The 26,599-nt window shown below is 30.2% G+C and overlaps 2 protein-coding genes across 6 annotated transcripts; one reads left to right on the forward strand and one right to left on the reverse strand.

Annotated features, from left to right (window-relative positions):
• Positions 1-1,105: 1,105 nt before the first annotated feature.
• LOC148236559 (uncharacterized) lies at positions 1,106-17,674 on the forward strand. Of its 4 annotated transcripts, none has more exons than XM_088181975.1 (9): positions 1,106-1,235; positions 1,308-1,428; positions 14,065-14,342; positions 14,399-14,769; positions 14,845-14,969; positions 15,026-15,220; positions 16,208-16,366; positions 16,496-17,263; positions 17,324-17,674. In XM_088181975.1, the coding sequence occupies exons 2-9, from the start codon at positions 1,420-1,422 to the stop codon at positions 17,564-17,566; spliced, it is 2,148 nt and encodes a 715-aa protein (XP_088038101.1). In that variant the 5' UTR covers positions 1,106-1,235; positions 1,308-1,419; the 3' UTR covers positions 17,567-17,674. The 4 variants fall into 4 exon arrangements, with proteins under 4 accessions (XP_088038101.1, XP_088038102.1, XP_088038104.1 ...); XM_088181976.1 differs by having other exon boundaries at positions 16,988-17,263; XM_088181977.1 differs by lacking the exon at positions 16,208-16,366 and having other exon boundaries at positions 1,115-1,235; positions 16,988-17,263.
• LOC148236560 (methionine aminopeptidase 1) lies at positions 17,664-24,423 on the reverse strand. Of its 2 annotated transcripts, none has more exons than XM_088181980.1 (6): positions 24,100-24,423; positions 19,774-20,044; positions 19,533-19,704; positions 19,294-19,466; positions 18,965-19,223; positions 17,664-18,353 (listed from the first exon to the last, which is right to left on the reverse strand). In XM_088181980.1, the coding sequence occupies exons 1-6, from the start codon at positions 24,170-24,172 to the stop codon at positions 18,255-18,257; spliced, it is 1,047 nt and encodes a 348-aa protein (XP_088038106.1). In that variant the 5' UTR covers positions 24,173-24,423; the 3' UTR covers positions 17,664-18,254. The 2 variants fall into 2 exon arrangements, with proteins under 2 accessions (XP_088038106.1, XP_088038105.1); XM_088181979.1 differs by lacking the exon at positions 24,100-24,423 and adding an exon at positions 21,932-22,097.
• Between the last annotated feature and the right edge of the window lie 2,176 nt (positions 24,424-26,599).

A 26,599-nucleotide genomic window follows, 5' to 3' on the forward strand; every position in this document is an offset into this window, starting at 1 on the left:
TCCAAGACACTATATTATATTTGTGTGATAAAATAATAAAAGTTAAAATAAATAGTTTAACTACTAGGATATGCAGAACGTAAATATAAAAACATTTTTTTATTCGGTTTGCAATCTGTCGTTTCAGTTATAGTTGATTAGATTTAAACTATAGATTTTTAAGCATAAGTATATGTTTAAAATAATTTTGGGTGTAAGTCCTATATTAGTAGTTGCTTACAGCTCATAAATGTATACCCATTCGCAACTATGAAATTTACCTAGTCGGGCTTTTGCAATGTAATACTAAAGTACTGGTTACAGTGTCACGAGTTAAGCATCTAAACCACCTATTTTTTTTATTTTATTTATTGAAAAACTTCTATTGCAATGACAGGCGTGACCCAAATGCGTTACAACCAAGTAAACACAATCAACAACCACTTAATAAGTATTGCATCATAATACTTAAATTATATACTGTAAACTAGTAACATTTATTTTATTATTAATTAACTAATATTACAATTTACAATTATTATATGTTAATATGCACGTCATAGCCAAATTTTATTTTTAATTATTTATCACCATATTCATCAGCAATATTAAGAAAATATATTGTAGAATACATTCAATTATTAAACAATAATTAAAACATTTTATGGTTACTTTAAAATTAAATAAAAATACTTTTAATTAATCGTAACATACGGTTTAAAAAATTCTATAAAATAAATGAAATTACGGTGAACATTTTTTCAATAAGCAAAATGTATATCTGTTGTATTTTAATATCTTATAAGATGTCATTCATCTGATAGTTTTATGACGAAATTAAATTAAATACTACCACATACTGGAGCGTGGGTTTTATAACATTTTCTCTCATTTAGGCAATTTAAATTCGTAAATACACATATTGGAATTTACGGAATCTGAACTTTACAGCTGACCAACAACTTACGAAAGTTCCGCGTGACCTTGCTCAAGTTCACGTGGCTCGCAACGAGCAGGTGTCAAGAATTTACAAGCAACACAAATCATGCCGCAGAATCCTCATGCAAACGATCTCTGCGAGAAGAAAGGGGTAGGAGCCACGGTATAAGACAAGAGAGTGACCTAATTGCGGGCCAAACGAGTTGTGAAATCTGAGTACGACGGTCGGACGTAGGCAGTCGGCTGAGCTTTCACAGAGTTTTCCGACAGAGACATTAAGCACATTGGAGAAAAACATACTGAAGTGTATCAATATAGTATGTGATAATCGACAACATCGTGAAATTCCATAAACCAATTATTTTGTAATTTTCAAATTAATATTTTAGAATAGTGTTTGGTGTTTTAAAACTGTGAAGTGCTCTAATTGTAATGGATCATAAGTGATTTAGCGGTTTTTTATTATAATTTAGCTATCAAGCGCAACAAGACTCAACGAAGATGATTAAGGTATGCTAATTTTAATGATATGTTTATTAGTGTAAGTAAATAGCGGATTAATGTGGGTGTAGTTGTTTAAAGAAAACAGTTATTGAATTAATTAGATGATGAAGGTGTAACAGACTAGTTTTACTAATATGATACTTAACTGTTATTTGTATCAAGATAAATATTCATATTAGTATTTGGAACATACATTATCTAAATACATACATATCTTTCTTGTCATATTTAGATATAAAAGTTAAATTAGGGGAAAATTTATTAGTATGGCGTTTCCAGATTTTTCTCAAGTGCTTAAATAATATAATTATTATTTATTGACAATCAATACTATATGAAAAAAATATGTAAAACTAATGATACCCATATTATTTCAAGATCATTGTTCTTTTCATATTGCATTATTTATATGATTTATTAGTTTAAGTATAGGTTTATATTATAATATAATACAAAATTTAACCCTAAATTTTGTTTTTAATTATTTACTTAATTTTGAAACAAAATTATTTAATTTATTTGTAAGTAGAAAATTAAACTAAAATCAAACATAAAAATAATAATATAAAGATCACATATGTTCGAAAAATAATTTTAAATAAGAGCTTACATATAAGAGTAATAAAAAATGTAAATGTACATGTTAAAAAATATTCCAACGAAAGTATACTGAACAGTGAATTAATAAATTATTAAGAGAGTTTTTAAAATAACTCATTTTCTATTACAAATTATACTCATACTTAATATTATGGTAATAATATCGTCGCGCGTAATTAACACTGACCTTAAATGCACTAACCTGAATTTACTAAGTATATGCAACATATCTATATTTGCCAAGACGGTTATGTATGTATGTATATATGCAGATATGTATACATCAAGTACGCGCACATTCATCGGTGTTTCTCAAATTATAAGTATGTAATACATAAACAATAATAAAATAAAGGATTTTTTTCTTATACATACATGATATTCTCTATGAGTTAAGTAGCTCATTATTAGAGAATTTTTAATATCTAATATATACGACTAAGCTAGATTTTAATTAATCATCACGGCATTCATCCGTGAGATTAGAAAAATCTAGGAAATTCTAATTTGCTATGATCGATCATATTAATAATTATATAATATTCATTAATTTCGATCTCCAAGACACGATTGGAATTAAATAAAACATTTGGATGCATATGGGATTCATAACAAGGACTTTCATGTAACAGTCACCGACTTAAAACACTTGCCTATCATGCTAGTTGAAATCATACTTTGTAAAAAAAATCTGCCCTGTGCACATACTGGTACCTCCCCTCAGTGCGACCGACAAATCACAGGGTAGATATTTAAAAGCATATTAAATATGTATTTAAATATGCTCTATATAAACTATTTCACTTTTATATACATATTTTTTGTCAGTTAAAATTGTAAATGTGAAGCTCGTAACAAAGTATAAATAATATTGGAAAGTACTTGTTAAATTAATTTTATCAAACTAAATATTGCTAAAACATTTAGAAGGAAAAATTGTCATTTAAATAGCAACGTGAATTATGAAAAAAAAAACATCGAAACATAACACGTAAGATATACTTAATATCCGTATGTATATTGTAATTTAGTTACCTTAAGACGTCCGCTAACGTTTTTACCAGTCCAGTGGAGAAGTACGGTACACCTCCTAATAAAAAATAAACAATATATAGTAACGCTAATTTTGAACTACTGATAAAATAAAAATAAGTAGGCAGTCAAATGCATATTAAGCCCCTACCTTATAAAATATTTATTTAGACAACTATTTAATTTCCCGACTGTAAAACAATTTTGTAAGGAATTATAATACACCTTACTTTAATTTTCCGAATGATTTACAAATATGTATGTCAATAAAATAATTTTATGTATCTTATTTTATATTCATAGCTTTAATATGTATATCTGGTATAATTAAGAAACTTATACTATCCTGTCACATTGATTTATATTTCCCTTGTCAATCTGTCAAACTACTATCGTTTCGGTAAAAGCGCCGCGGGCTTGTTCCAGCACGCGTCGATTGATATTCGTGTATAAAAAAATAACAGTAAGTAAAAGTGATTTCAAAAAGTATTATAGTAATGATAGATTTGCCATCGATAATTGGACTGTCTAGAAAGTGGTGCACATACCTATACATGTTAAAATGTGTTATTAAACACACATTTTGTTAAACGCACGATTTATTACGATGGTGATTAAGATCATTGACTAAACTGGATTCTAGAGAGTGAAGAGTATCACAATTATTTGCCACAAGACTCTGAAAGCTTAATTGTATCTTTCAAAGGAATCCGGTCGTGTGTCACACGTCTCATTAAATACGATCGTATCGCGCTTGAAAGTAAAATGTACATACATAGATATTTTTTCTGATGGAGTGATTCCAGATTATGTCTTATCTGATGGGCATGCTTGTAAGCTGAATGCTTGCGAGATGAATGTAAGATATTCACTATATTACAATAATTAAAGCGGCATTCGTACCTATCTTATTCTGTATGTTTGTAATTACATTTTTGCTACTTGACACAAGATTGTGTTTGAGGAGCAATATAAAAAATATATCATTAGAAGTAAATAATAACTATATAACATGGCAATATTCTTCTGCAATCTTTTCTCTATACAAATAAAAATATTAGCATAATTCTTAACTATATAGACAAATGAAAATTATTCATAAAATACTGTATTCATAAATAACTCAATATTCCTGTTGAGTTACGATATATTTGTGGATTGAAATATCTTTATAAGTATGTTAAATCAATTATGACGCGTGAGAATAATGTTTATGAATTAAATCATTATATAGAGAGAGCCACAAGTCACTTTACAATTTAAAAAATTAATAACTTTTTGGAATTTATAAATTATTTTATTTTTATTTTACATTCTAATAATAAGGACTTGTTTAAATGTTCTTGACCAGAGAACATACAATAATTATTTGTATTAAATAAGTTTTTTTTTAATTAGCAATATGGCAGAAAGAATTAGAAAGAAAAATCCGCTCAAGTCTTCTTCAGTAAAATTTTAGATTTATTTTTGTAAGGATATTCTTTAAAAAAAAAACGAGTGTTTGTATCGCTTCTTTAACTTAAAAATAATATTGGTGGAGTGATTTTAATGATAGAACAAGGTATATTTTATTTAGTTTTTGCGAGTGTCACTTAACCCTTTAAGTGCTGAATTAATTTTCTTAAAAGTAACATAATTAGTAAATTATACGGTAAAAAATAAATTTAAAGACTTGTTTTCATATTTTTTTTATATGTTTATATTCATTCTATGCTGCATCTATATCCACCTTCAAGATTAAATCTTTAATTTTATTTTTTACTTATATGACTTCATATGAAAATTAATTTAGCACTTAATTTTTTTATTGAGCGAATTGCGCACTTAAGAGCCATACACAGTGATTTGGATTTATCTGCACCTAGCACATTAAGAGTTTTATAAGGATAAAAATAAGGGTCATGTATAATTTTTTTTTTATGTCAAGTTAACAATTTAAATGATGTGTAGAATATAAGGTTAAATGCAAATATAAAATATATATATATATAATTAAACCATAAAGTGACTTTTGGCCAAACTCGTATGATAAGGTATCAGACAGTATTTTATGTTGATCTATTAACAATATAATATTTAATTATTTTTACATCAATTATAAGTATACATCAATGACAAAAACTATTAAAATATTTACAAAAATTACAAATTAATCTCATTAAGCTTGACCTAATAAAAATTATAGTTGCATTTAAAACTTTCATAAGGTTAAGTTTGATTTGGTCAATCCGCTTAGATTAAATTTAAGTTTGAACAGCAAATTAAGTTTTAAAGTAGCATTTAATTCACTAGCAAAAATAAATATCTACCGGTGAAATTGAATTCGGATATGATTTCACTGAAACACCAGTGAAAATATAACTTCACTGGTAAAACACGTGCACTGTAAGATAAACCATAAACCAAGTTGTAATTGCTTGTTTTTATTCGTCTTTATTTATTGCCAGCGGTATATTGTTCAATACTGGTATTGGTTTTAAATTCAAGATAAAAACAGCAATACGTAAAGCTTCTTATATAATCTCATTATTGAACCAACATTTATTGTATTTTTTTTTGGTATACCATGACAGTCGTTACAACGGGATAAACACAATTAACACCCGTATTTAAATGGTGAGACACTAAACTGAGATCAATCTGTAAATTATTGACATATATTTGATTAATTATAAAATATTATAACAGCTTACAGTCAATACTATACACGATTTAATTTTTATATTCATACATGAAATTAGAAAAATATTGGTAAACCTAACCTATGGTTATCGACACACAAATTCTGATCTCTCAGACAAAATAAAAATTGAAAAATACTAAGGTTTATATGGGATTTGACTTTCAGGTATTAGTCATTGAATAAAACAACAAAATATTCCAAGACGCATTAGTTTCGAATTTTAGGGCTAAAGTTTAAATCATAATCATTTAAAATAATACATGCTGCTTCTACATAAAAGTTAAAAAAATTATTACTATAAAAGTACAGACGTTTAAATGTGTAGATAATACTGGTACCAATATATTTCATTATAAAATGATTAATTATCGATACTATGCTAGTATTTATAAGAAAATGTATCAGTGTCAGTTTGTAAAATTTAAAAGTATTTCTTATATACGTGTTATTGTATTTTTTATGTGAGTAAAAATGCACTAACAGTGTGGTTAAATGAAAGTTACCATGTGGTTTAAGTGAATTAAAACATACCAAATAAATTGAGCACATTTTCGCGACCTTGAATAGTGTTACTAATAAAAAACTAATAATGATTGTTCGCGTTTTATTCAGACACAAATATTATTATTTTTGATTAAATAAAATATAATAATAAATATATATATAAAGTGTTTAATGGCTCACTAATTATGCATTTTATACAAATATTGAAAGATAAAATTAAAAGTAAATGTCAGAATATGTGTCACGACATTCGAATTACTGAATAATATATGTTTAGTCATAAAAGCAAAGGACAATATTTAATTTGTATATTTATGTACTTGCTTATAAATATGCTTGCATATTTTTTTGTCTTATTTGACTGAACTATGTATTTATAAAAAAGGTCGTGCATCGTACCCAGCTTTCAATTTTAAACAAAGTTAGAAGTATATATACATATTTATATATATTTAATACATAATTCTAGTCACAATATACATTATTCACTTCATCATAATCAAAATAAACTTTCCAATGCATCAAAACAAAAACTTATAATAACATTAATCGAATCAACTCAATTTTAACAACCCAAATAAACTCTCACTGATTTTGGAGAACAACCACAAAAAAAAACAGAACGCCAACCATTGGATCGCTCGTTCGAAATCGACGCTGTAAAACCGCAAATTGATATAATTACATCGAGAAATGTGTTTCACCGCATTCTTTAAATACTGAAAAAAAGTTTTTTATGTATTTTTTTATTTTAATTTGTGGAGAATCGCGGAGAAAACATTTCAATTTTTTAAGACACCCAAATATTATAATACAGCCAAATACATAATTCATGAAACTATTATTGTATGGAGCCTATAGCAATACTTCTCATGTTTAAGAATTTACTTGGATTAATTAGGTCTTCTTTGAAAGGCGAATTTATTTCATATTGGGCAATATCATATTCAAATGTGATCTCCAATAGAGAACATTTGCATTACATCGGTATGTAGTTGAAACGCGTTTTCCTACGTTGACCGATCGTTATAATCTCTCTAGAATTACATTTATAAACATCGTGTTTACAATAAGTATTAGGAGTCATTACGATCGTATTATATCTTAAGACCATACCCACAATCTATCACTTTCTAATGTGCGGTGACATGGTCGGAGGCGGTTTCGGATCGTTTAACAATCGGTCAAACGTATCATCACGCCACTTTGCATAGTAGCATGCACGGAATGCAATTAGCGATCGGCTGAAAATTTTTGAAGATTGCATATTATTCGCAATGGGCAGACATGCGTGAAATCGCTAAACGTTATATGCTAAATGCGTAATTATCCATGCTATGTTGAGCATTGTCTGTGCTTATTTCGTGATAGTGCTAACATTGGAGAAGCATCAATAATGATGGTGGTGTGATGATTTACGAGCGTAAAATTCTTATTGAGTTTTATAATTTTATTATGAGGTGCTGACATGCAGCATTGATTAAATGCAGTACAGAATAATCAACACTGAAAATTAGTAAAACTGATATTGACAATAGATATCATTAAATTTATATTTTAGTCATCATTACTCGGTTCTGGTTAATGGAGCACAGAAATTGTCTTTGCTTTGTTGAACACAATTGTTTCGATATAAGCATTCGTTAGTTTAAAAATTCTCTATGTATTCGGAAATTGAGTTGATTTTAAAGCAAGAAGGCGTTCCTAGATGTTGCTCTTAAAAAAATAATGTCAATATTCCGTTATGTATGACAGATGTTTGGAAAGTAAAGATTACTATGTGTGTTTTAAATGGCCGTATAAATTTTTAACCCCGGCGAGTGATCGCACTAAAAAGATAGCAGTGCGAGACTTCTATTCTATTATAGATCAATTCCAAAATACAATGCTTTACAAATATTTTTTATACCTCGTATCTTCACTTTCCGAATATATAAGTATTAATTATCAATTATCAATTATTTTTAAACTTTCGATATTGGCGAATCAATAGATAACTTCTACTTTAATTTAAAAAAATATTATTTTATATTTTTAGATTAGATTTTGTAGTTATCGTCAACATTTAAGCTAGTAAACAGCACTCATTTTTTTTATTAACAGAAAGTGCTTTCAATATAGTTAAGCCACATATATACTTTTAGTATATCATTGTCGTTTCCAACAACAATTAAATGCTCAAAATCTATCCTTAATCTTGAGATCAATGATTTAAATATTGGTACTCTTTCCTGTGAAATAATTGTAAATGTACACTGAGTGTACATCACCGGAACGCACCGTAAATTGTAGATTAACAGCAATCCCGAATATAATACGTCAACTCTGTCTCTTAATAATGGTTAATATTATGAATCAGAGTTACTGGATAATTAAATTAGTCCGGAAATTATTTATCCAGTAGCTCTATCAGAGTTGATATATTATATTCGGGATTACTGTTAATATTCCATTTACAGTGCGTTCCGGTGATGTACACTCAGTGTACATTTACAATTGTGTAAAAATATAAATATTGTTATTAAAAAAAGGCGTATAATGAAAGTACTATGATGTAAACGCCGAAAACTAATCAATACATTGTACATCAAACCTTAACTTTAAAAATCTAAAAAAAAAACTATCTGTGCATTTGGCTAAAACTACACGAAGCATTACAAATAAAATCCAGCTATAACGGAATATAAAAAAGGTTTAACGAATTCATTTTAAGTATAATTCAGATTTGAAAAGTCCGGAAAAAAGAATAAAAATTAGCAACATATAAGAAAGATTATATTTTCACACTAATATTTAAATTCAGATCGCGAAGCATATTGTCAGTCAAACTAATGCGATTTTGAAAGTTTAAAACCATTTTTCAAACGCGGACGGATTAAAACCATGTATTTTAATGAAGATTGACCCCATTTTATCCAACATTTTCAGACGTTTAGACTGCAAATTAAAAATAATGTTTATATTGCTACCCAGAAGGAGTTGTTGGTATATTGCTTTAATTTGTCATTTTAATTTAAAAAAAGTGTTATAGACAAATACCTGAAACACACGTTTTTCAATTCCTATTGCATGGGCCGATTTATTCTCTTTCACCAAAAATAGGCAGCACTCTGGTAATACTGCCGTGACTTGTTCACTGGCACTGAAGACTACTACCGGCGGTGCCTCGTCTGAAAATTATTCGTATTATCATATTCAATTTCAAACATGTAATTAAATTGTAAACTTTTAATAAAATAATACTGCAGTGGCTTAATCGGTGTCTAATTGCTTGCTGGGAGTGACAAAAAAATGTTTACAGATTTTAAACACTCGAACCAATTTTATTTTTGTTTAATTAATAAAATAAGACACGCAGATAAAAAAAACTTTCGTGGTGTTCGTGCCAGATGTTTGAAAATAAGAATACTTTCTCGGAAGATCGTAAATATTTAAATGATTAGCATTTTATTACTCTAACCGGCCGGCGCTTTTATCTTTACTTTGGTGATCTAAGAACCCGCTCCGATAAAAATAAATTATGCATGGGAATCGGCAGAACGCTTAGGGCTATTTTTATTTTTCAATTATCGAAAAAGGTTTTTTTTAAATGTTTTTATAAAGTAACAACAGCTGTTATTGACAGCTGAAGGGGCCTTATTTTTTTGTTAAAACAATTGGAAAATACCAACTCTAAGCTAAGCTCGAAATTTCAACGGTCAATTAAAGAGAAATTATATAATCGAAGAAACCAGACATTGATGTCATTAATTAAATATTTGCAAAATCCAGAATCTTTCACCAGTCAAAAAAATATTGACTTCTTTAATTATTCTTCAAAAACAGAAATATGTAAAATTGGGAAAGATGATATTCGCAGATTATTTAATGGCTCGACGAATTTTAAGAATTTATCATTGGTGCAACAATTAGAGAAAGAAATTTCTTTAAAATGTTCTTTGGTGCAATAAAACGAACACTTTATGGATTAATGGAGAAAAAATTCAAAATATTTTAATCGACGGGAAGAAAACAAATAAGTTACAGTGCCTATTTAAAGCCTTGTTGTTTAAAAAACATCAACATCAACACAAAACGAGAGGAATTTTTCCACGGCCGAAATTTTTTTAACAAAAAAAAGAACGAGGATGTTTGATTCTACTTTAGATGGCATGTGTTTTTAAATGGTTATTTTAAGAATAATATGTATTAATGTATCTGCAATACTTTACTGTACTACATACATTTTTTCATTCATCAAAATTACTCGAGAAATTTGAGAAGTGAAAATCATCAAGAAATCGGAATGCCTAGTCATAACATATTGTTAAAAACATCTATTCATAGAATAGTGCAAAGTTTAGTGAAAAAACTTAGAATGTTTTAATGTTTTAAATAGCCGCTACCGCAGTCGTTGCAATTGTAAATTAATATTAATATAATGGTCTATGGTTCAGGTCTTCCAAATTCATCTTATAATAAAATCAATATTTTGCACGCCTATCAGTTTCTTAGCTCTTTTAAATCAATCAATTATCAAAATAGCATTTTATTAGATAACCATTAATGCATATAGCCCTCAATTGAACACATTAAAGAGTAATGTATCATATTTTCTTAGAACAATAGTTTGCTAACTATATGAACGGTATCTATATGTTTTAGTGACGTCACATAAAATCTTAGCAAATGGTTCAACATTGACATTCACGTGTAGATATATTTAGTTGCATAAGCATTGCGACAAGTTATATTTGAAGCGCACACGACTCATGTCAAAGGCGTTCTTGTATTTATATAAAAAATAGGTTTCGAATAGAAAAGTTAGTACCGGTAAAGAAATCGACCGAAAAGAGAGTAGAAAACGATAGAAATTATAACTCAAGAAACCTGTCTTGTGTGTGGTTCAAAATCAGAACGATGGACATGGACGCGCTTCCATAACGACCGATCGACTAGAAGAGATTGACATGGACTGAAATTATATAGTGTGCGTAGTGTAATAGCTGCAAAATGCAGATAATTTTCATACAAAACGGTGACGATGAACCCAAGGCTGGTTCCGTAACGGTTGGCAAAAATCGTGAACTCTTTCCGCTTTCTCGTTCACACTTCTGTCATAATATCGTGAATTTAATTGTTACGAATTATGAATATGATATGAACAATTTCGTGTACATTAGTAAGCACCCAATATAACTAGGCTAGCTGCTCTACTTGCCACTGCTTGTCAATTGCTTCGGAAACTTGAACGCCTCTTTTTCCGGATATGCGGACATAGAGCTTCCGACGCACTATGTGTGACGACGCACGACCCATTGATGACCTATAAAAGTGACATAAAACATCAATAATAGAGGTCCAAAAAAATTGAGAGAATCAATTGCCGATTGATTAAAAAAAACACCGTATAAAACGCATGATATTCGATTAAATAAATTACGAGTATCAAAATAGTTTTTAATGTTTCGATTAAAAATATAACACTTGTGACATTATTTTTGCAATACAGTTGATCTACATCCATATAACGGAATATATTTAGTACAGGACATTCACCTTAAGATTCTGAATACCTGTACATACATATAATATGTATATATTTATTTAAATAGCTTTGACACCCATCCTGACGTAGAACAACTAATATTAGTTTAAATTAATTAGATGTGTATCAAAGTGCACATCTAAAACATCAATTATTATATTATGGTTTGGCGTATGTTAAACGTACCCATAAACAAGTATATAAGTCACACCTGCGATTTTTTTCATCCCGATGTCATACAGTGGTAAATTATACTTAAACTTTTTTGGATGAATAAACAATAGAGAGAAAGCGGCATAAAATTGAACAAGACATACAGACATAAGATATGCTTAACGTCCTTTTAAATATTTAGAAAATATTCACATCATCATGAAGAAGATTTCTTAACTAATAATTTATTTACGCTTGAACTCATTTCCTTATTTTATGGCAAAGCTGAGGCTGCAGTATTTTTACCATTTAAAAAACCCCTGCTTTTCTAGTAAATCATTAATGATTGTGGTTAAGCGCTTATATTTGTTCGTAGCATTTGTGGTGAAATATATTTAAAAAAAAAATAATCGTACAACTATTGTAGCATGGTTTAAGGAAAAAAGTGATTAGCGTGGTACAATTTATTGCAAAAAAGCAGTTTTTAGAAATTTAGAAAAAAATATATTATAAAGAGATTGTCATTATTTTGATCTTCTCGGGCCGTTTAATTTTAATCATCAGGTCAGATAATAATTTTTAAATTTGTAATTGAAAAATTCATAGATTACGAAAGTCACTTAAAACCCCAAAAAAGGTGATTAATGCGTGCCGAAGACCTTCGTCACGCGCTAAATTTTTCATTATAATTTTTCACAAATGTCACAATCACTAACGGCAGGCTTTAGTGAACCAACAACACGGTTTTCGTCTGCGACGTTTCAGTCACAAACCTATCATGATTCCTGAAATTCTTCGATACTAAAATTCAGAATTACGTCTTCTACACTGACATTCAAAAGCATTCGATAAAGTTTAGCATACTTCTTCCAAAATTAAGTAATTTAATTTCGCTTGTTCTGAAGTACCGCAAAAATCCAATTTTACTCATTTTCTTTTATATGTTAGTACGTCAAGTATACAAACTCATTTTCAGAACGATATAAGACTTCTATCGGAGTACCTCAAGGATGCAACTTGGGTCTATTGCTTTTTCTATTGTTCATTAATGACATAGAAACAGCAAAAAATTGTGCAATTTTTTTATTATATGCGGGTGACTTGAAAATTTTTAAGAGAGTGTAGTCGATTTCGGATTCTCTCGATCTACAGGAGGACCTCAATTACTATAACCGTTTGCCTTTCAGTGTAAAAATCACAAAATTTCATTTTTAAGGTCATTGCTCCCAGCGGAATATTCTTACCATCTGGGGTGATATATTCTAGACAGATCTTCCTTTCAAAAAACACTGGAAATTCAACCTGCACATAGCAGACGCACAGAAGCATAAACTACATTGAATCCATTGCATGCATCACCGCTGTTACCAGTACTAAGACCCTACGAGTCCAACCCTTATGGGTGGGCACCCAGCTTATAACGGCCGGGTGAGCGGGTCGTCGAGGAATTGTCAAAGTTTGCGATAAGGCGTCGAGGATGTCCAGCTTCATTAATAATTTATTGTCGTTTCATAGCATCCTCGAATATGGCTTAATTGTCTGGAATCACAGCGAGAGCAAGTAGTCCTTATTGTTTGAGAGAATTCAGTATATGTATTTCTATGTTAGCGCCTTTTATAAAGGAGCATTGTATAATTAGTTATTAAAAGGCAGTGTCAACAATCCGTAAATGTTCATTTCATCAACTTTCATCTACAGATTGTAGAGTACTCTAGACTAAAAATCCACGATTGCGTCCCTTATTATCGTTTTTAAAGAATTTTCTAGACACATGGATGTTTTCGGCGATAGCTCTGCATAGAGCTGGAACAATGCACGTATATAGTGCACAACTCTATTAGGTGTGCGCCACTAAAATTTATTTCACACATATTTGTAATAAAAATAGCAAAAAGCTATAAAACCACTGACAATTTTCAGAATATTTAGTTGAAACATACGACACTGAAACCGCATTTTAAAGAAAATCCATATACTTTTGATTAATGAGTATTTCTTTTTAGTACAAGATATTAAAAAAAACTCGATATGCGGCGAAAAAGCTGCTATATTGCAATTTTATTATAAAGTCGTTGCATTATGAATAAAAAAATACACTATTCGATTTTTGTAAAATAATTTTAAATTATTTTATTTGTTGCAGTTACACACAATATTAGGATTATGTATGCTTTTGGGTGCTGCAGTGAGTCAACAACAACCTCAGTACTTGTCTCAATTACAAGCACAACAACTACAAGCAAAGCAATATCAAGCGCAGCATGCTTTAAGAACATCACCCATGGCGATGATGAGGCTTCGTAGTCACATGATGGCTTCTCGACCACGTTGGGCATATGCTGCCTCAAATCAAATACCCATGTTTGCCCAACGACCATATAAACCATACTATCAGATGAAAGGACCACCATTCTTTTACAGGTACATCATAACATCCAATATTAGAAAACACACGATATTCAATCCTTAAATTTCAGGTCGCAAAAGCCGTACATGAAATCTCCATACCCCTTTTGGAAAGCTCCGTTGAACTACCGGCCAGTGAGTGGCAGTGAACCATTCCGTAGTCCACCAGTGCCAGGAACGCTCTTATCTTCTCAGACGCACCAAGTTCCGTCGACAGCACAAAAGATCTTCTCAGCTTCACCACCAGTTAAGAACCTTCTCGTTGGAAATTCGCAAACGAAAAATATCTTCTCACCTTCAGCGCCGATTCCAAACACTTTGACGACCCCGACTTATAACATTGCTCAAACGCACGGTCCTTCTTATACCAGTCAATCACTGGCGGGACCAGTAACTGCGATACCAGCAAAGGCTTATCCAGTCAGGATAGATAGTGAAAGAGGTTTATTATCATATATAAGATAAAACTTAAATACAAAAAACATATACATAATATAAATTATATTAAATATTTTAGGGGTAATCCATACAATTCCAGCACCGAACTTAGGATCTTCATTATCAAACTATAGAACTCCATTACAATCACAATCACAATCACAATCACAATTTCAATTACAATCACAATTACAATCTAATCAGGTATATTGCATTTATATTGAATATGCTATGAATACGGTTAACAATTCATTTTTAAGTTTTTGCCTTATAAGATTACAAGCAGTCATAGCTATGAAGTAACAGAAGCTACTACAGACAAGAATATTCATTACCATCCTCAAAACCAACTGTATGCATCGCAACAAGCAGCAAAGAATTCACCATCAGCGCATTATTTCTCAACAGGATTACAAGGACAATATGTGCCTCAAGTGTCTTCAGTTAAAACACAGGTAATTAATTTTTTTATCATTTATAAAAAATACCTAAAATTCTACAATAGATATGTGAGTATAATTGGGAGAAGATGTGGGTGAAAAATCGTAGCATATATGTGAATTCCTACAGTAAAATAGAAAATTCTTAAAAACAGTTTATAGTCATAGGTTATATAACAGGTGTAATGAACACACACATTACAACATATGACTTTATTACCGTAAATAATCTACTTATATCTCGCATTTATGAGAGCAAAAACTTAAAGGTAAACAAATGAGTAAGCATTTGAATAAAATGTTAGGTTAGAAAGTTGATGATGTAAATATTATTTCGATAAATAATTATTCTTAAAGGCACTGTGATTGAGGTAAGTCATATCAATAAAAAATTCTAAAATTAAGTTGTAAACATGATAAAATAAGACAACAACTGATAAGCCTTATAGTGCTATAAATATAATAAATTTACTGTAAAAAATAGGTAGATCGAGGTCCGAGAAAAAAAAGGTAAATTGTAAAAAAATATATTTACATAATGAGTAGATAATAGAACTAATACCTCTTTAGATTGGTAAATAAAGCAGGGAAAGCGGTTTTTCCATAGCTTGTATATACACATGTCCACCATTTTTTTTAAATGAATGCTACAAAATAGTACTTTAGTCATTAAGTCACGAATATTGCTGCAAAAATAAACTTGTTCAAATATTTTAATAAATGGAAGCTCTTTTGCTAACAGATAATTATCCTATTACAATTTTGAGATTAATGGGATCTTTCGATGTAAGTCGAAAGTAATGATGATTTATGGTTATTGTTTAATAAAAAATATATTTAAATATATTTTTGTGCAATGATCATGTCTATCTCCCGTTATTTAGTACAATAAATTAAATCCGTATTTTAAGGTTGTATATTGTTGCCTTTTAAACTGTTATTGAAGGATACTAAAAGTAAATCAGTTTTACTAATATGGGAAAAATATTTTTCACCCCAAAGGGATTAACGCCAGCGCTGTCTAATCAACATCAAGTAACAACATTCTTGAATCCAGTATCCCATGTATCTGGAGCCTATGCTTTACCCTTGATCCAAGAAGCACCATTACAGCATCACTTCACCGTCCAACACTATTACGACAAGAGCAAACCGGCCCAGGTGACTTTAGTTAATATACAACTGCACCCTTAACTAATCTAATTAACATATCGATTACTGTAAATTAGACTTACAATTTGATGCATGCAATAACACCACCAGATATCAGTGTTTTTATTTTATTTTCAGTTGTACAGTTCGGATACCAAAGTACAAGCATTTAAACCTGTCCCCAAATCTGTGGAAAAACTTCAGGAACAATTCCTCAAACAAACCAAACCAACAAGCCCCAATCTCCAATCCCCTAACAAACAAAATTTCGATAGCGAAAAATTCAGGCCGAGCTTACAAGAGGGTTTGGTTACCGATCTAGGCGATAAATCGCATAAGACAGTCATCAGGAACACGCAAGAAGGTGTACAAGTGGATCATTTCAACGGAAACAATACAAAGACGAGCATTGACTCTAAAGTGCAATCTTCGATCGCGGTTAACAGCAATTTCTTGCCGATGAACGTTCCGAGCGCGAAAATAAACGAATCGTTTATCGCCGCGTACTTTGCAGAAATTGATAGCATAGCGACTAACTCGATGAGCGCTAATAGCTTCAGACCGACACCGGCGACCATTACAAAAGTAGACGAACTCTTCTCTAATAACCCTAATCCTTATTTGATTCAGAACGCCGCACCACAAATAAGTAAGCCGGTATTCACGCAAGAATATAGCAATTTCATACCGAGTCAGGGGGTATCTTTTGACGTCACGGAAGATAATCAACCAGCGAATCATGCACCTATCAGGATATTTGTGCCAGAATACGAAGACGAACATGAACAACAACCTTCGGAAAATATTCAAGTATCAGCATCGATCAATACAGGAGAGCCGGCAAAGAATGAAATGTCAATCGTTTTTGAGAATGATTCAAATGAATCACACCAAGAAATAGTAAATGTGAGTTTAATTTTATATGATTTTATTTTATTATTTATAAAATAAAATCAATGATTTTAGGTATTGAATTCTACCGTTTCCAGAGAAGCTCAAGAAGTAATCACTGAAGTTATAACAAAGCCTAATAATGATGTTGTCGTATCAGTACCACAAAACACCACTCACCCAACTTTGGACATCTTAACGAAAGATTGGAAAACGAGTATAATCATCAAGCCAAAACCAAACAACAATAAAAACACAAATTCTGATCTGAACGAAGTCAGCGAGTTTGGCAACAGAATAAAGCCCAAGTCGAATTAAAATGTAAGACTATTTAAAATTGTATAATATTTGTAATATAATTGTTAATTTATTATTCTTAAATTATGTTATATAAGAAACAATAAAAAGTTACTTATTTGTTAAAAATATATTTTTTATTGGGCACTTGAAGTGTAATTGTGTTACAATCTACGATCATATATGTGTGTATATATGAAACGTATCAATCAACAGAAACTATTTGGTAAACGTTAACAACAAATCAACAGTTAACATAGAGAATTATTGTTTTCATACATTTATATAGTATAACAATGAAGGTAAGCACACTAGGTATTAAAATAATAATAAAAAAACAACATAAAATAAACAATACCAATGGTTATAATTTAATGGCTGCTAACTTTTGTTTATTACTTGTTATTTTAAAGAGTATCATTGTAAAAATATAAAAATATTCGAGATGACCTTTTTATTAATATTTTAAATTTTTAAACTAGAGTTGATCAAAATCTTTAAATTAATTCTGGTCCCTATTGTAAAGCAACATTATTAAATAATATATTCGATAAAAAATAACCTTGAATTTTAAAATACAATGAGCAAATTACTACACAAGTCGATGAAAATTGACTAGCAAAAGATCCACTATAATATGAAGAAAAAAATCATAGTACTTTATTACATAAGTTCTAAAGTATATGTAAAAATAAAAATATCGTCACATTCATTTCATTTTATCCATGAAATGTGGTAGCCCAGTGCTAGTACGACGCTTGGTAAGAATATCACATCCAGTTTCAGTAACAAGAAGTGTTTGCTCAAACTGAAAAGAGAATGAGTGTAAAAATTTTAAGTACACATATTAATATTTTTTAATTAGGTAAATCAAGTAGGGTTGTTAGGTAGGAGATATATTTTTAGGATCGTAGGGTGAAAATTAAATATACTGACAGATTTTATATACTATATATGCGAGAAATAACAAGTTTATAGATAGAAAGTACAAAACCAAATGGTGGTACATAAAGTACAAGATGAATATACCTTCAAATATCATTAATATTGTAAGGATGTGTCCATAACTTAATTTTAAAAATCTAAAGGTGAATATTCAAGCAATTTTAAAATAGTAAAAGGGCGATAAGGAGTTGATTTGAGAAAAATTTTTAGTATTATGAAATAGACAAAGTAAAATAATAGCCCAAAACAAAACTATTATTATGTGTGGAGACTTGGATAAAATGTAAGAAAATCGATTGCTTAAAATACCACTAAAGAGGAAATAGTTCAAGCAAAATGTTCTAAAACCTCTTGCATTAATCTCATTAGACACGAAGTAGATTATTTTTTTATTTTATATAAATATATATAAATAAAATTCAGGATTAGGAATATTAGGATATGCTGGAATGTAAATTCATTTTTAATTCATACCTGTGCAGACCATGAACCGTCAGCAGTCACCGCAGTCCAATTATCCGGCCATTGAGTATCACGCCAACTTCCTTCGTTTATCATTGGTTCTATAGTAAAGCAGTGCCCAGGCTTCATCACACCCACAGCCTTGTTTTTGGCATAATGCGGAACACTCGGAGTGGTGTGGAACAATCTATGTATTCCATGACCGCAATAAGTCCTAACTACGCTGAGGCCGTTAGCCTGAGCGTGCTTTTGAATGATGTTTCCAATTTCCCTGACACAATAAATGCATATAAGAACAAAAACATACATAAGAATCATATAAAATCATCTATGGAAATCACCTATATTTTTCACCCGGTTTCACAATATCAATAGCCTTCGATAAGCACTCGTAAGTTACTTGAACCAATTTCTTGTGCTTCTCAGATACATCGCCGACGAAGAAAGTTTCGTTTAAATCACCATGAAAGCCTCGGTGATACACAGTAACATCCACATTGCAAAGATCACCGTTCTGTTATATATAAACAACGATGTTATATTTAAATAATAGAATAAATAATTAAAGTATTTAACATACTTCCAATGGGCGCTGATCCGGTATTCCATGACAAATGACTTCGTTCACAGACGTACAACAGCTCGCTGGAAACTCATAGTAATTCATCGGACTTGGATAGCAGTCCCGTTCGAGGCACGCTTCGTGCACAATTCGATCAATTTCATCTGTAGTTACTCCAACATCGCAAACTCTGCAAATTATATATTATAAATAATATGCTTCTAATTATTTGATAGGATTAAATGATAATTTAAGTTACCTGGCAGCTTCGTCGAGTACTTCCCGGCCCAATTTGCTAGCAATTCGCATCCCTTCAATCTCTTCATCGTTAAGAACGACAATGTGGGTCGTTCCCTTGAGGGCCTTCTCAGAAATAGGATATCCTAACGGATGATCGGCATAATCTGGCCTGCCAATGCTCTCTGGCACACCTCTCCTGGGCGTTTGTGGAAACGGCTTCAACTTTCCGGTGTAAGTGAAAGTCGGCCATGGATTATACTCGTCCTTCTTTTCCTCTACATTTTCACCCTCTGAAATATAGTTATATAAATGTTTAAAAATATTTGCATAATACTTCATGTGTCTGGTTTGTGCAAGTAATTGTATTGTAGTCCTTATTTTCCTTAAGGCATATTTTATGATGTTGCCATCATGACAATAATCAAAACGATTTTTATACAACAGAAGATATTTTAAAGCATTTAAAAAATATCAATTAGCAGTTACAGTTTACATCAACGATTTTATTTGCAAGTAAAGGATCATTTATAGAAAATATTTTCAATACAAGTTCAGCAGTCTTAAGATGAAGAATGTAGATATTGAATAGTATTTTGGTCGTTTTACGAAATGATAATTTTTGGTCTTTCGATCAAAACTTTTAAGTTTTAATATTTATGTTTTAAGTGATAATCTTCAGCATCAAGATGAGAAAATAATGAACCGGGGTGCAAGATTCTTGTTTTTTTTGTTTTAATTAGAAAATTTAGGAAACACCATGATTAAAAATAATTTACTTATACTTGAATATTTTTGACCAGCAAATATGATATTATAAAAGTTACGTATTATACTAGGGCTATAGTGGGAGTCGTGGTACTTTAGGAGGAATCGGAGTCGTAAAAAATCGACTCCAAAAAATGACTCCAAATCATTTTTATAATTTTCTTAAACACGTTGAGTGCGCTAAAGAGTGTTTATTTTCCACACTTTAAATAATTAAATCTGATTTAAGAGCTTCCATAAACGCTGATTTAATAGAATCAATTATTTTTTTAAGATTTAATTTAGTTTAAATCACAGATGGATAGATTAAATTTAGATTTAGTATGAATAAAGATTTAAGATCAGATTTAGTCAAGCTGGCAAAATAAAACCATTGTTTGACAAATCTATTTCCTTTGCAAGTATAATTATTAAATTTATTTTATCTAATATAAATATTTTATTTTACGTATATTGTTTATTTTTTGTTTGCTTTTTTAAATATATCATTATAATAAGTCAGTAAGTAAAGGTGAATTAGGACGTAGATATAGACGTAGCCTTTTTTCCTTAACCCTTTAGACGCGTTAATTAAAAATAAATAATGAATTATCTTTTGAAAAATCCAAATTTTACCTCGTTACTGTGTTTAAAAGTTCTGATTTTTGCATAAAGAGATGAAAAAGCAATTGGACGACTAGTCAGTTTACGCATTCAGAAGGTTATTAAATTTTTAAATTCTTTTATTCTTTTTAGTTTGAAAATTGACATTGTTGACATTATTTTCATTGCTATCAATTATATGCTTGCAAAAAAGAATAGTATTAAAATTGTTAACCGTTTCAATGCCGCGCGAGCTTTTTGTCACTAAATGCGGGAACAACGCTAATGCCGCGCGAGACTTTTGGCTCTCATGCAAGAAACTATTACAACCTGAATTGTAATGGTTTGAGTCATCTATGAAGAAGCATTAAAAATGATAATAATTTGAATAGCGAGATTTAGTACCATGAAAATATTTTTTGTTTTTCGAGCGGCGACAGGGTTGTCACTACGTTCATACAAAACATGTCGTTCGCAAATAAAATATAAATTAGGTATCATGATTATTATCGAAAAAATTACGACTTTGAGACTTTTTAGGGATGTGGGAAGGGTAAACACGTGTTTTCCGAACGTTTATGACCTTCCTTTTAAATTTAAAAATTGGCGGCATTGCGGTCGTTAATATGTTTTACCCATTGCGGCGCAAAAAGGGTTAAAATCGGAGTGAGGCCTTGATCAAATCGGAATCGGTAAAATTCTAAATGACTCCATGCCCCCTGATTTATGCGATTGAATATGTTCAGAATGGTAGTTTTATATAATATGATAGGTGTTTTGTTGTAAAAACGCATTGTGCAAAATGAGTATGCGACATAACCTATACTGACTTGCTAACGAATGTAAGCGCTTGTGTGTTTTCCAAGACGAGCGGAAGCATTCCTGGGTGCAGAAGTAGGACTTGACGCCTAACTTGACACACGTGGGACATTGTAAACGAGCAGGAGTTAGGCAGTTTGGAGTTTCGCACACATCTCCGAGGCCCTCCATTTTTTCAGTTTTGGCCACGAGCGTCTGTCAGCTCCAACGAAAATGTCTCTATCTAACGAGCGTTCGGTAGATCGAACTATTAAAAAATGTAATTTGCAGATTTTTAAAAATATTAGCTTGCTGTAAAAGTATTTGCAAAAAATAATTGTCGTTCTTTTATCAAACATTTATTTAAAAAAAAATATTTTTATTCAAAAATACATTGTAAAAATCAGAAAAAATAATAATATGAAGAGATGAAACATTTAAAAGTTTTAAATATAGATTTTAGTCTAAAATAAGTTTGTTCTATATTCTTAGTGACAACGTTTTTAGTGAGTCGACTTCCGTAAATTATATCAGGTATTTCGTGAATTTTTTACTCCCCCCCCCCTTTACAATATGTCATTGAGCCAAACTCCTGTTTGTTTCACACTAACAAATTAAGCTGACCCCCTCCCTCCTAAACCTGTGACATCATTACGGAATCGCATGCAGTGGTGTAGTGCCAAAAATAAGTACCGGAGCGCTGAAATTACAACCCCTCTCCCAATTTTTTTGTGTGTTTTCTAAAATTAACCAATATTGATATTTTAAAACATTTAAACTTTTTGATATGTTTTTATGAGTATAAAAAACTTATATGTATTAGACAATATAAGGGTGTTTTTCTTAACATTTCAGAACTGTATTATATAATTTTCTTAATGCAATATTGTTTTTTTATTATTGTAATTTGCAGTATTTATAAATAAAATAACAATATTTTTATTATATAAATTAAATATATTTTGGAAAGGTAAGGTTTGGGTTTTAACAACAACTGTCAAATTTTCGAGCAGCACATAATTCCACTATCGCTGGCTCTAGTCTAACCTAATTTGTCCAACAGTAATGCACAAACAATTTGTTTTATATAACAATTATTATATATATTGCCCATTTAAATTGTCTTCGTAAAAATAAATATATACTGGTGAAAATGTATTTGAACCAGTGAAAATATAACTTCACTCTAACACTTCTACATTGCACGTAAATAAATAATAATATGAATGTACATGTATACTATATTACTACATATGGAAAAGTTGAAATAATATACTTTAACTAGTTCCTGCCAGAAGAATTATATTTTCACTGGTAAAAATATATATCTACTGGTGAAAATGTATTCCCATATGATTTCACTGAAATAACATACTTAAAAAAATATTTTCCGGATAGATTTGGGACTGTTTTTTTAGATTTACCTTGAGGGATAACATGAGAAGTTCTCTTTAGCATTATCTTAGGATTCGATTTATAGTCAAGCAGTGTCCAGAGAGCAGCAAACAGATTGGACCGGCAGTCTACGCAGAGCTATGTTGTAAAAACGATTCAGGGAGACATACGATTGGCATATGTCATATACGCGTTGAAGCATAGTATAAATCCAAAATAAATAAAATATTCGCGAAACTTATGGTTAATAAAAACCGTAAACCGATATATTATATGTACATACTAAAATGTATACCGCACCGTGTTAATGCACACATTGCTCTCTTTGTTTCACTCTTCATGCGTTTATAAATGTCAATAGTGTAAATTAGAAGAATATTTGTATTTATTTATTGTATAATAATATAATTATAATAAAATAAAGATAGAACCTCGTCTATCACGGTATCATCAAATTTATTGTGTAAAATATTAATATATCTTTGACTTAATCGCGTGTAAGGACTTGCGATAAGAATAATTTATACAGAATAATAAAACACATAATTCTTACAAATACAAATATATCTACTATATCACTTATTGAAATAATAATATCCGTATTTTAAATGAACTGTTAAAAGCGGTTATTACATGTAATTTTCTATATATATATTGAACCATTCTCTATCACAACAGACGGTTGCTGAATAGCTTTTTAAATTAACTGCAATATGATGGATTGCGCTCTCATTGAACACCGACAAAGTTATAAACTTCAAAGTATATTATATAGTGAGAAAATGTATAAAATGAATTTTGTTACCCGTATAGGCGATAGAGTCGATGATGCTCTTTTGCGTCGATTTAGAAAACCACCGGACGATGCTGTGCCACATTTTGATAGGCGATAAGGTCCAGGACCTATGATCCCGTCGGGCGCTTTTCGACCATCGAGAAAGTGTCTGTGACAGTAGTAGGGCGATTTAATGAAATTGCGAAATTTCAGCACTGAAAAGGTGCGACCGAGCCATGTAAGTTGCACATAGAGACTGATTTGATGATTCCAGCACATTTGCACATCGATATGTTTTAAAAATAAAGGAGCGATGAACAGCTTGTTTATAAGCCGAAATATTTTTAGCGAGTCGTATCTGGCCATTTTCTTACTATAGTGCGAGAGAAAATTTAATGCGAGTTATTTCTAGAATAAACGCAAAAGTCAATTTGTGCTTATCATTGCGGAGATGAAGGCAAATTTCAGAGCGATGCGATAAATTTTGAGAAAAGTGTGTACTTTATTAGATATGATAATCAAATATTTTATATTAAATTTTCGTGAGTTTTTTTGGGGCTTCTTTTTTTATAAAGCTTCGTACGGTTACTTGATTTTTGTATTAAACTTGTGCAGTCACGAAATAAGGAAATTCAATCCTGAAAACTTAATAAAAATAATATGTTTAATAAAAATCTATAATTTAAGCAATTATATATTCGTTAAACAGTTTTGTATTCACATTTGAAATAAAATCTGCAATATTTGTAAGCATTACATAGTAGCATTTACATATTCTTAACTTATCTAACTTTTGAGCTATGCTGGACGGTTTATATTTAGTCATCGACCAGAGCAGCGAGGATAGCGCACTTTTTTATCAGGTTAGCACCGCAGCGCAATGATGAGCGTTAATATCTTGGATGGACTATATATTATTGAATTGCGTAAGCTGCAACCTTTAAAGAACTGTTGCAACGAAAATATGTCACACTTTGAACGCTTATTTCTTTAAAACAAATTAACGTAGAGAAGTAAATAATATGTCATTAAATAGATTATTAAGTCTTTTAATTTTTTTAACTATTATATTTTATAAAGTATTACAAATTTAAACAAAATATGGCGTGATTTTATAACGCCACGTGCCGTTTTATTAGCTTATAGTGAGTCAATTATAGTAGCGTTTTATTTATTTATTTATTTATTGAAAAGGTCATTTTTATTTTTATAAATTCTGTAAAACACCTACTTTTTATGTTGAACTTTTTTGTTGAAGCTTTTCAATTGCACTTGGGTCCTAAAAACGCTATTTATATTTTTGTTTAAAACTAACACTAGCAAACAAAAACGAAATTATTTATTACGATTTTTTTAAAACTTTAGTAAATGAAAAATCCTTAAAAATAATGTTTTGTAGTTTTAATAAAACTTTTACACAATTATATTATGTTGTATATTTATTGATTATAAATATGTATTTATAGATAAGTTAAAATATTTTATTTCAAAATACAGGAACTTCTTTTATAACTTCATTCTTAAACTATTTCTTAACTTCACTCCTAAACTATTTCTTCACTCTTAAACTATTTCTTATCTATAGGTGTTTGGTTATAAAAAGAATTAACGTACTCTGATATAGATGTCATGCCGTTTCATTAATCTCTTGAAGTTATTGTCTTCTTGCACAGCACCATGGTATATTATTGTGAAAGAGTATTTCATTTATTATAATATATTTTACTTTAGTAAAACTGCCATTATAATAATAGTTTCATTCTAGCTCGATTAAAATTAAAATAAATATTTGTTTCTCTGTATCATTTCTAAGTATTTAATATGACATTAAACTTGCAGTGTCTTTAAAAACTGAGACATTGAAACTGCTGAGGTGATATTTCTGCGAGCTTAAAATATCATTAGCTGTCAGCGATGCGTATGACTTTTAAAGATTTTTGCCTCTTTGATAGAATCATAGCGGTACAAATATATGGCAAAAATCTTTGCGTGTCCAGTTTACGAACATGTTCTCAATAAAATTCAATAAATATTGGAATTTCGCCAATATATGTATTATTATTTTCCTGTAAAAATATTTTAAGAAGTCAGTAAATATTATCATTACTATGAAAAAATAGTCATTCTTCGAATTGCATTGAGTGTCAAATGTATTGGATTTTTAATCGTTTTGTATTTAACTGTGCCAAACAGGTTGTATGACATCACTATAATTGTCTGAATATTAACAAGTTTTTGGAAAGACACATATCGTCTGCTTGAATTATTTATTTAATTAATTAAAATCAATTAATATTATACCATGAATATGTTTTGTGCGATCCAAAGTGTATTTGACCTAATGTCTTAACACCCAAGTCGCCTAATTCCAATCGTAAATGTCAAATCGCTACTGTGACTACAATTTTGGTTTTGATTTATATGCATAAGTAAGTTGCGTAGGATGAGCTAGGAAATCCGACACTCGATGCCGATTGGTCACACTGTCCATGTCCAGAACAAATGGGACCATCGAGAGTGGGTGCGATCT

The sequence above is a fragment of the Plectrocnemia conspersa genome, unplaced genomic scaffold (assembly GCF_051122295.1).
Source record: "Plectrocnemia conspersa isolate PC_06_02 unplaced genomic scaffold, ASM5112229v1 ptg000003l, whole genome shotgun sequence".
Taxonomy (NCBI): Eukaryota; Metazoa; Arthropoda; class Insecta; order Trichoptera; family Polycentropodidae; genus Plectrocnemia; species Plectrocnemia conspersa.